The sequence below is a fragment of the Chelmon rostratus genome, chromosome 15 (assembly GCF_017976325.1).
Source record: "Chelmon rostratus isolate fCheRos1 chromosome 15, fCheRos1.pri, whole genome shotgun sequence".
Taxonomy (NCBI): Eukaryota; Metazoa; Chordata; class Actinopteri; order Chaetodontiformes; family Chaetodontidae; genus Chelmon; species Chelmon rostratus.
Genome location: NC_055672.1, coordinates 15,222,275 through 15,233,969, shown reverse-complemented (window position 1 = coordinate 15,233,969; position 11,695 = coordinate 15,222,275). Strand labels below are relative to the sequence as shown.

The 11,695-nt window shown below is 42.2% G+C and overlaps 1 protein-coding gene across 1 annotated transcript; it reads left to right on the top strand.

The window, feature by feature from the left end:
* The first annotated feature begins 2,533 nt into the window (after nucleotides 1-2,533).
* On the top strand, nucleotides 2,534-10,148 carry prox2 (prospero homeobox 2). The gene is made up of 4 exons (XM_041954573.1): nucleotides 2,534-4,087; nucleotides 6,027-6,134; nucleotides 7,625-7,819; nucleotides 9,981-10,148. The coding sequence occupies exons 1-4, from the start codon at nucleotides 2,534-2,536 to the stop codon at nucleotides 10,146-10,148; spliced, it is 2,025 nt and encodes a 674-aa protein (XP_041810507.1).
* Nucleotides 10,149-11,695: the final 1,547 nt, after the last annotated feature.

Here is an 11,695-nt window from a genome sequence, read left to right as displayed (position 1 = left end):
ATCTACTGGCCGCTGAGACATTATCTACAAATTATATATATTATACCAATCTAAGTTACACAGAATAGAATAGAATAGAATAGAACAGAATAGAATAGAGCCCACATGTGCCAATGTGAAAACACACAATAGAATAGAATATAATAGAATAGAACAGAATAGAATAGAGCCTCCGGGTCCCAATGTTAGAACATAGAATAAAATAGAATAGAATAGAACAGAATGCAGATAATATAAAATGATAAGATAAGATAGGAAAGAAGAGAGAGTGAAAGAGTGAAAAGGTAAATTAAAATAACTTTTCAACTGACAAAGCTAATCTGGCTGTTACTTTCAAATTCAATTCAACTTTATTTCAGACTCAGGTCCATATATAGTATAACAACAACAACAACAACAACAACAACAATAATAATAAAAATAAAGATGCTGTAAAGAGTACAGAGGATGGTTCCATTTTTATTCCTAATCTACCTTTACCATCTTGTGGACGCGTGTCTTCTTTGAGTGTTTTTTGTGTTTTATCCTGTCTCTCTCACACCGGTTGGGCTGCCTATTGACCTCTGGAGACAAATAAAGTGACTGACTGATTAAAGAACAGCATTATTGTTGGCCTAGTCAATGTTTATGTACATCTTGCTGACATTATTCTTGTTTTCCACTCATAAATGAATATTAGGGCATAGTTAATAATGCATATTTCCAAACAGCCTCAGCCACAATTACTCTTTGCCATTCAGGCTTTTGAGTGCCACCGTCCAACCACCGTGAGCAGACCATCACTCCAACACCTCACACACACTTTCCTCCTCTTGACATTGTGAGGGTGGTGTACTGTGCGACCACCTCGTTGCTTTCACATGGCCACGCCCAGGCTCCGTGTGATGCACCGACTCTCCTGCACCGCTCCTGTCCGGCTGACAGTCTGCGCAGGCCGTCAGCTCGGCACCACGTCCCGGCGCAACAGGTAAGGTCCCGCCAGCACCGCTCACTCTGTCTCGGCGCACCGCGGTTAGACTGCAGCTCTGTAGGACTGTGCCAGAGTGCATGCCTGCATCTCTTCAAAAACCTTCCTCAGTTTCGTGGTTTGTCATGAGAGAGATTTGCACTCGTGGGTGTTTTTGACTGCTAAGTGAATGTTTCAAGTTTTCTAACTCAAACAGCCTGTTTGGTTTGCTCATTGGGATAATGCATTGCTGTTTTTTTTTAATATGGATCAAAGTCGAACCAGTCTACAGTCTTCACTTAAATTAGTTTAAAGTTATAAATCGTGTCTTCTTTTGTTAGGCAGTTGATATCAGCTATTTATTCACACAGTAGTAGCAAAGAAAAACTTCTTCTACTCCAAACAAATTCTATTAAATTTTTCAGATTTTGCTTTGTGGGATACGTGAGTACTTATTTTGTTTTTTACATATTCTCCTAAAGCAGTTTGGTCTTTCTGATGGAATGTTTTTTTTATATTAAAAGTGAGAAACAGAAACACAAGGCTGACCGATATAGAATCCATTGTCTAATGTAGAAATATAAAGTAGTATCTTTTCCTTTCAAGTGTGCCCTTCCATTTCCACATGCAGAAGTATTTTTAATTAGTCCAACAATGCACATGCAGCCAGTTGTGTGGGCATAGTTTGTGTTGCAGCGCAGAAAGTAGTTTAAAACACACAGTTAAAGGGGGTGAAGCAGAATCAGACTATCAAGCTTTTATTTGTACTTCTGAAGATCATCTCTTGATCGTCCCTCAAGATGAAAACCATGAAAAATAAAAAGGTTTTCATGATATTTTCTCTTGTAAATAATGCATAGACGGAGCTGTTTCTTGTGCATGGTCTGTGGCTTTCAGAAGCTGAAATTTACCTTTCATGGGTACATCACAATTCTTCTTTTTATCCTTTATGTTAACCATTATTACAACCCCAAGATGAAATGACACAAGTCTGCTTTCCCTTTATTGCTTCTAAGTTCAAGGATTTTTCTTCTCCTTCTTTTTTTCAGAAATAAGTGTCTTCCAATAATGTAGCATTCTTTGATTTTCTATCACATTTATTCTACATTTGCTTGCTAATATCGTCATTTTAAGAGCAAGTGTAATTTCAAGTTTTAGAAACAAAATGACAAAATTACCTGTGAATGTTGCATCTATTATATTGATTGATTATTTTATCATAACAAATTAATATACTTTATCTTTATCTTCTATTTACACAAAGCATAAACAGACATTACATGTTATTATCATAAGTGTTTATCTGAATACCACTATTCACCAACAGGCAAAAGCACAAAAAACAGTAAGATGTCTTTTTTACTTTGAAATGTAAAAGAGACAATAAGCAATATATATAAAAAAAATGACATATAGGATTTAAAAATAGTGAAAGGCTGTAATTTTTTGTTTCATTTAAATGTGTTTTTTGCATTATTTATGATCTCAACTGTTTTTTTTTTTCTGTCATTTCAGATTCTTGCATTTCACAGAGCTCTGATTCTGCAGCGTGTGAAGCCGCAGCCTGAACCGGTTTTCTCAGCGAGGATGAACCTCAGTCATCCCGACCAGAACATGCACAGCTCCAGTGAAGGCTGCCTAGACGACGACAAGCCAGACGTCATGTTGCCTTGCTTCCGCAGAAACATGTACGACGAGCCTCTGGCTTCATACTCCAATGGATCCATCATCTCTCAACTCCTCCGCAAGACAATCCACAACAAGAGGGCACTAGATGAAAGCCATTTCTACCTTTCCGGCTCCACTGCCGCTGACTCTGGCCAGGAGGACCAGAGCAGCGTCTCCTCAAAGGACAGCACGGTGGAAGCTGCCTCTCCCAGTGCTCACATTTCTACAGGAGCCAGCCCAGAAGGAGAGCATCCCATGACTGACCACCTGCAGGCCAAGAGGGCCAGGGTGGAGAACATTATCAGGGTCATGGCGGGCTCTCCCAACAGCAGGCAGCATGGAGACAGCGAGCGCTCCGACGCGGATGCCAGAGACCCCAGAGAGGCCAGAGAAGCATACAGGGAGAACAAGCGTAAACAGAGGTTGCCTCAGCATCAGGAACACAGTGTTGGAGGTCCGGCAAACAGAAGACCTGGAAGCAGCAGTAGTGACACCTGCAACACCAAGGATGAGGAGTGTCACAAGCTGAAAGAGCAGCTCCACAGCATGCAAAGGCTCCTGCGTCAGCTCCAGGAAAAGTTCCTTCAAGTTTACAACCAGGAAGACCCTGAACACAACGACAGAGATGACACAGAAGTCACTGTTGAGCAAGACACTCTTGGAGAAAGCATAGCGTCACACTACATAAGCGCTGAAGATGATTTTGAGAGGAAGAACAGCAGAGTGACTGCAGAGTGTAAGGACCGAATGAAAGTGGTTGGTTATCTGGTACACCAAAGAGAAAGTCCGAACCTGCAAGAGACCCTGAAGCTGGAGCTCTCCAGGGCTGTCAATGACTGTGTGGACAGGGTGTTCAAGAAGGTGTCCTCCACAGGGCTGGACCTGTCCCCTCAGCAGCGCGTGTGCTCATCTCCAGAGATGCAGATCAGCATGGGTGTAGACAGGAAGAGCCAGCAGGCCGGCTCCACCCAGGAACAGCCCCAAGCTGAGGAGGCAGCAGTGAAACCCCGCTCTTTGGAGTATTTTGAGAGCTCCGAGGCTCAAAGCCCACAGGACCAGACAGAGGCTCTGTCACTGGTGGTCCGCAAGCCGGCAGTGACCCCTCTGAGCTCAGTCACCCCGACAGTGAAGAGACCCTATCCTGTGCACCAGACGCCATTTCAGTTCAATTACGGCACCCCTCTGCACGACAGCCAGATCCTAGAGCATCTACTTAAGTACGGGCCCCATTCCAACTTTGGGGGTCTCCCTTGCATGCCCCCATCACTGGACCGGACCTCCCCAGACTCAGTGGACCTGCCCTGGGACACCATCGCCATGAGGTCCAAGGTGACATCCAGCCACCTCGGCCACCACCCTCGTCCCTCCGCCCTGGGGGCAGTGACAGTCGACAATCTGTGTCTCCCTCACGTCAAGATCGAGTGCGGCGAACTGCAGAGCATGGCTGAACGAAACCCCTACATGTCACTCAACATATCCTTTCACTTCGAAAAAGAAATACCAGCCAGAGGGCCTTTGCTTTTTTTGCATTTTCTTCATGCAAGATTAAGAACCCTATTGTTTAATATTGATGAGAAAAATAAAGAAAATAGTCAGGTGTTTGTTTTTGACATATGAAGGCTGAAAGTGCAGTGTTGTCAAAAAAACCCTTGACTTTACTGTTTAAATGCGAAACAGCTTTTATGGAACGAGTACATTTTATTGGAAATTAAATTTACTCAAGACTCAAAAAACCTACCTGCATAAAATGGAAAAAAAATTGCAGTGAGAACCTTGATGTCATACTATTTTGCACACTCCTCATTACAACAGAGTATGTCTGATAATGCCTTATACGCCGAATATGCCTTTTTATTTTAAACAAACTCTCTATATTTCGGCTCTCATCTGAACAATGGCTGGTTGAGGTTCACTGAAGCGTGGACAGTTCCAGTAACAAACTTCAAGGAGAATTTTTTCTTTGATCTTGCTAACCCCATAGAAAATTATAGCGTCTTCTTTAATCTGAGCAGGGTAATGACTTTAAGTTTAGAAAAAGACAAATAAAAAGGAATACAAGGCTTTGATAAGAATTGCCAGGAACAAAAGCCAATTTTTCAAAGGCAGAGAAAGCATCAGTTTCTGTTTCAGGAAGCGTCGTTTTTTCAGACTTGAAAAGGTGCAGGATCTATTTCTCCATCATCAGAGTGATAGGGGTGCATCTAAAAGGTCACATCTGAGTGCTGGTGGAAATCAAAAGTGCCTCCCAACCATAACACTTGAGCTCTTGTCTTGAGCATTTGTTGTTGGATACCTTTGTCAGAATGTACATGATTGAAATAGAGTGCAGTAAAACAGTATTTTGCCTCACAGGAACTCAAAGAAATTCACAACAATAATAAAATGTAAGTTCTTCTATTCAGGGAAAAATTTGGCCAATGTTTAGGAATAACATTTTTTTATATTATGTGGATGTTGACATCCATGATCAATATGATTATAATATTATCAACTTCATAATTCCTTGCCTAATTTCATTTGAATAAATAATTTCTGAACTGCTGCTCATTATAACATAAATGACTTTACGAAAAACATCCTAAAACCGCCACAGAAGTGTTCAGATTTGTTGATTCTCTTGTGTAAGAGAGAGGAATATTATTTGGTGCCTCTCAGGATTCGCTTTATCTTTACAGTGCAAAGAGCTCTGCTTCTCTTTGAACAATGCCACATAAATCTTTCATCCCAACTTCCTTATTTCAAAGGTAGGGTTCCCTAATAAAATGTATGGTGTGGTGACCTGATAAGGAAATATTATGACCTAAGGCATGATGGTGGACTACAGAGGAAATGCTCCTGAGCGTCTTCATTGCCACAGGGGGAAAACTTGAGAAGGTATTGAATTTATTCACATTAGCAATAAAGGAAATATATTTTCTTATTTATTTTGAACACTAATTTGTTGAACTACAATTTTACACAATTTTGAATATACCACATAACCTAAGCAACAATTTAAAACATGTATGATCTTTAATTTTTTGGTTTTTTTTTTTAGAACATTTGACCAAATTTCCCATTCTTGCATGCTTTTTTTTCTGTGGAAAATGTATATGGCGACATATGTCGCCTTTAAATCAAGTCAGCTCCTTTTTCAAAACATTTCAAAACAAGCTGTCTTAACTGCCAGGCATGAAGTGCGTCGCTCTCTAATTAAAAATCCCTAATCTAATTCGTAATTCTGTTTTGCCAATAAGCACATGTTAGGGTCATTATTGACTCCCTGGTTAATGTCGAGCTGTTCTTTAGGGAAATTCAATTTAGCTGAAGATTGAGGCAACACAATACTCTGGTCTGCTATCACTTTGCACAGGACTGTATGCAGTGTGTTATATTTAATTGTCAGCTTTTCTGCCTTAACTTAAATGTGAACATCCAGGAGGGTCTCACCCCGAGCCATCTGAAGAAGGCAAAGCTAATGTTCTTCTACACCCGCTACCCCAGCTCGAATGTGCTGAAAACCTTCTTCCCTGATGTCAAGGTACGCTTTTACACGTATATATATATATATATGTAAAAAAGTTTTTTTTGAACACGTCGAGCAACCTGCAGATTTGTTTGTCCTGCGTTTCGCTCCCCAGCATCGACTTGTCAGTGCGTGTTTGGGACAGAAAAATTCAGCAGTGTGTCGGAGGAGAGAAACAAAAACGCAGAGGGTTTAAATAACAAAGCCACTGAGCTGCTAGTGTGTCCTGGGGGCAGAGGGAGATACAGGGGCATTCTCTCTTTAAAAAAGCCACTCCAGTCAGCAAATGGAGTGACAAAGGACTCTGTAGGCAAGGCATTACTATTGAGTGTCAACAGAGAGTTGGTATTAGAGACTTGTGCGGCAGCAACCAGGCGGCGGTGAGCTGGCCCTAAACACAACATCCTGTGTATTTTGGCCTTGGTCTCGTGTCATGCCTCCTCTTCTATCTCCTCTTTTTCTCTTCTCTCTTGTCTCCTTATCCGTGTCCTGTTGCTAGCCCTTCTCATTCCCCCCATTTATCCCCACTCCCCTCTTTTCAGTCTTTTCCAATAGGAACAGTATATCACCCCTGCCTACAGCACAAGCTCCCACTCATGCCTCCCTTCTAGTTTTCTCAAAAACCTCTCGAGTTTCTCTCCCATCCGCTCTCCTACCACCTCTCCGCCACAGCCCTGGATCTCTGAGCCAGTGCGGGCCCCTGCCTCTCAATCTGCTCTGACCCCCGGGGTCAGGGGGGAGGATGCTGTCGCTGCAGCCCTGCGAACGTCTCCTCCTTGCTTACAATCCTGTGGTGGGAAGTGGCACTGAACAAAAGGGCACCTAATCCCAGTGTCTGATTCCATCCTATCAGCCCGAGTCAATGAGAGGGAAGCTTCCTTCTGTCCTTATGCTGCCGCTTTCTCACCCACCGCACCAGAGAGAAGAAGCGTCTTTGATGCCTGCCCAGCCCTTAGGCATTTTTTTCTGTCTTTCTGGATGAGGAGATAGAATAACAAGGCTAATGTCAAGACTGAGTTTAGAAATACAGAGCCCTGACAGATGTTTTTTCACCCCGGACATTGGTGGGAAAGGATCAGAGCAATTAATGTCGCGTATAGTGACAGACCATTTGGTGGCGTTTTGCCCTACAGGTACCAAATGCAGGTTTTCAGTCAATTATGGAAAGGGTTTGCTTTTTAATTGAAAAGCCATGGAGATTAATGTTTTTAAATTTCTGTATGCTCTCACTGAAGTCTGAAATTAAATTCTGAAATTACATGTTTCATTTAATCCCGAAAAGGAAGGAAGGATCTCTGCCTTCATTTGCCTTCTTCACGGAGAGATCAAAGGTCAGAAAGCACTCCTGCAGCCGCTGGAGATTCATTGTTTTGCTCGGCCAAGCTTCAGCTGGGCAGGTGTATGTGAATGCAAGTGGTTTAGGTTTGCTGGATGGTCCCTTTACCCGTCTGCTACAAACTTCTGAATAGTGTTAAGCAAAGTGTTTTTTCTCTCTCTATTTCCAGTTCAACCGCTGCATCACCTCTCAGCTGATCAAGTGGTTCAGTAACTTCAGGGAGTTCTACTACATCCAGATGGAGAAGTTTGCCCGCCAGGCCATCGTTGACGGCATCAGCGATGTCAAAGATATTACAGTTAGCAGGGACTCAGAGCTGTTCCGGGCACTGAACATGCACTACAATAAAGCCAACGACTTCCACGTAAGTGTCACTCATTAGTCATTCATTCTTTTATGCTGCTGTTTGTATTGTTCGCATCGAGATCATTCTGGCTGATTTTTGGCTCATGAGGTTTTGTCAAAGGAGGTCCTGCTCTCATTGTGCACGTCCACTGTGGGACAGATCGACAAGGTTTTTATGAAATCAGAAGGCTTTTTTCAGTTTTGTTTGTAATCCACCTTGAACAGTTTTTTTAATCTCTACATAATTTTAGGAAATAATTATGTATAAGAAGATATTAGAATTAGATATTTTGGGAAGCAGACTGTTATCTTATTTTAGCTTAGCATAAAGACTTGAAACAGATAGAAACAGCTAGCCTGGCTCTGCACAAAAGTAACAAAATGCAGCACCTCTAAAGCTCACTAATTAACACATTTTATCATGTTTTTTTTTTCAAATCCTGAGCATTTTCCAGGCAGCCATGAATTGTACGGATTAAACAAATGGAGCTGTATGATTAGCGTGCTGTAGAGGCGCTGTTAGGTGGATTTTTTTGTCTTTGGTCTGAGCCAGGCTAGATGTTTCCTCCTGTTTCCAGTCTTTATGCTACGCTAAGCTAACTGGCATCTGGCTCCAGCTTCATATTTAACAGACAGATATGAGAGTGGTATCAGTCTTCCCATCTAACTCTCAGAGAGAAAGTGAATAAGCACAATTGCCAAAAAAAAGTTGAACTTCTCCTTTTAAGTGCTGGAGTTGACACATTGATCACAGCAGTAGCTAACCTGCTGAAGTCTGCCCTCCTGTCAGCATGTAGCTGTGGTCACGTATGTCCGTGTGCTGACCTGTTTGTCACGCTGCACCTGTGGCTGGCCAGCCTTTACAGCCATTATCTAAACTCCAGAGTGATGCTTTATCAAACTGTGGGAAGAGGAAGCCGCAAAATCCCCCTAAAACAACTCAGGATTAGAGGACCAGTACGCCTGAGCGAGACTGAGATTGCTACTGATGCGGAATGCTGAGAAAGACGCTGTGGATTCCGAGGGAGAAGGCCGTTGGTGGGAAAGGGACGAGACCGTTTTCTTTACCTTGGGACCAAGACATTCCTTTCCCAGGGATGCTTTTGTGTCAGGAGATGAGGGGAAAGAAAAATAACTTATGCCAACAACTGTTGTGCTAACTGGTCAGTGGATGGGAAACAAGGGCTGCAGGGCGGTTTTCTCCCAGCACCCCTTGCATCTAGACTTTTTATGGATCCTGCTGTAGTTATGGGTCACTCCCGGATTCCATCCGTCCATCCATTTCTCCATCCATTTATTTTCTTCTTATTATCCGGGTGGCTGCAGGCTAAGCAAGGTAATCCGGATGTCCCTCTCCCAAGCAACATTTTCCTGCTCCTCTTGGAGGAGAGATGTTCTCAGGCCAGATAAAATATCTAATACCTCCAGCGTGTGAAAAAAAACCTCCAAGAAGAGGGGCCCAGGATGCATCCTGATCAGATGCCCCAACCGCCTTTCGACGTGAAGGAGCAGTGGTTTTACTCCGAGCTCACTCCAGATCTCTGAACTCCTCACCCCATCTCTAAGGGTGAGCCCAGCCAGCCTATGGAGGAAACTCATTCTGCCGCTTTTATCCACAGTCTTATTCACTCAGTCACTACCCAAAGTTTGTGACCGTAGCTGACGGTTGGAACAGAGACTCCCACAGTCTTACCCCATGTTTAACCACACCAAATCCTTTCCTAACCACTACTGTCTTGCAGGTTGCACCTACGTCTAACCATCTTATCAAGTCTCATATCAGATCATTTTAATCTGCAGCTTCTGGCCATATTCCTGGTGGGATTCATAATCATGCTTTGTTGGCTCGCCCTGGCAGCGCTGGGTAGAATACCTGGGAAGAGTTCCCAGCAGTGGTTAATTTGGGTTCAAGAAAACAAGACGAGCTAATCAAAGAGGCCTCTAAATGAAAGTTAATGATTGCAGCCTTGCATTTATTGTATGTGTGCAGAGAACAAAGAGATGAGCTCCCTTTCATCAGCTTGAGTGTTTGAAGAATTGCGCTACAGGTCTTCATTTCATGTATTTTTGACTTTGAGAAAGCTGAAGACAGATCATAGCATTTCATGAAGTACTTTTTCACGATTAGAATAACTCGATTGACTTCACTTAGAAGTTTCTACTTTTCCCCTCCGTCACAGGTCCCAGACAGATTCCTGGAGGTCGCTGAGATCACCTTGCATGAGTTTTACAACGCCATTTCTGCAACCAAAGATTCAGACCCCTCTTGGAAGAAGGCCATATACAAGGTGATCTGTAAACTGGACAGCGACGTCCCCGAGGAGTTCAAGACATCTTCCTATTTATAGGCTGAAGTGGAGAGTTGTTACGGTGAAGGAATTGAAGTTAGTCACTTGACAGTATTATTTCATCCTTTCTTATAGTGCATTTTAGTGAGGTGAAATCTAGATGTTGCATAATTAATCATTTTGTAGATCTGTAAAAAAAAACACACACACACACCATTTTATCTTTAGTCTAAAATTCTGTATGTTCTACTTTTATCAACAAGCAGATAAATATTAATGCTCTTGTGGTTTACTCTGTTTATTGGTGTTTGCTTATATAATCTGCCTCAACACATTTTGAGAGTTACTGAGTTTGTAGGTGTGTAAAAATGTTTACAACGTGTAATCATGCTTTTTGATATTATTAAACTATAGTGTAGCCTGATAAAGTTGAACTGGAAGAGTTTCTTTTTTTTGGCAATTACCGTCAGTATTCCTTTGCTTTTAATTCCATTTCTTTTCATAGCCGTGTGTGTTGTGTAAATGTACACGTGCCGCTGTCGTGTGTTGCATAATGTTCTATGATCATGTTGTAAACTATTGGCTTGACAGAATGTGCATGTGAAAATAATGCAAGTGACTGTCATGGGTTTTATTATCATGTATAAAGGTCATGTAAAGTACAATCATTTTCAGATGTTTCAGTCACAGACATTGTACTGGATGATTATTGAAATTAAAGATGCACTAAATTATAATATAAAACTTGTGTGTTATTGTTTTCTTTATCAAGAATCCCTCGATCAACTAACTTTTAAAGAAACGAGACACAGCAGGTAAATGCTTTGTTTTTAGATGCAAATGCTTGACTGTGAAAATGCTGTGCGCCACTGCCGAGCCCCTAAGGTGCCTCTAATCCACGTCCAGCAGCCAGCTGTTAAATGTCCCCCGAACTATGCTGTTCACATTGTTCACCCAAGCCAATTCAAGTCAACTTTCTAAGGCCTGCATTCATTGTGTGGCCGCTGCGGATACAGACAACTGCCATGTCTTAAAAACAGCCACAATGCATTCCCTCCTAATGACTAATGCCCGAGGTGACCTCATATCGCAGTTGTGCCACCAAAGCAAAATTCCACAAACCCGTTGACGCTTTCTTCCAGGCACCCGCTCAACGCACGCTGATGCAAACACACACACACGCACGAGCACACACACACAGACACAGAGTTTGGTGACGTCACAAAAATCACAGATGAGCTACTTTTGATGCCTTGAGCTCAGCAGAAGCTGGGAAATCACAGCAGTGAAATAAATGTGATTAAATCCAATCGTACATTTAACTGTCAATGAACAGCCTTGAGTATTTAACACCTAAATGCTATTATTGTATGTTTAAAAGTAATTTTATTACGGAAACCTTAACAAAAAGGCAACACGGTGCCTTTGAAATAAAAGAATAAAGACAGGCATGCACCATGCATAACAGCATGATCCACTTCTATAAAAGTACCCTGTTTCTTGTCGCTGTGTGAGATTACATTGTCAGCGCCCAAAACCAAAACATTTAATTGGAAAACCTGTTAGGCACCCAAGCACCAATTACATCAGAAATGATAACATTAAGG

Bases quoted from the DNA above. Each gene is read 5' to 3' on its own strand.
- prox2 (XM_041954573.1), top strand. From the start codon at position 2,534: ATGAACCTCAGTCATCCCGACCAGAACATGCACAGCTCCAGTGAAGGC. The intron at 6,135-7,624 runs GTACGCTTTTAC...CTCTATTTCCAG, and splicing joins CCTTCTTCCCTGATGTCAAG to TTCAACCGCTGCATCACCTC. The intron at 7,820-9,980 runs GTAAGTGTCACT...CCTCCGTCACAG, and splicing joins ATAAAGCCAACGACTTCCAC to GTCCCAGACAGATTCCTGGA.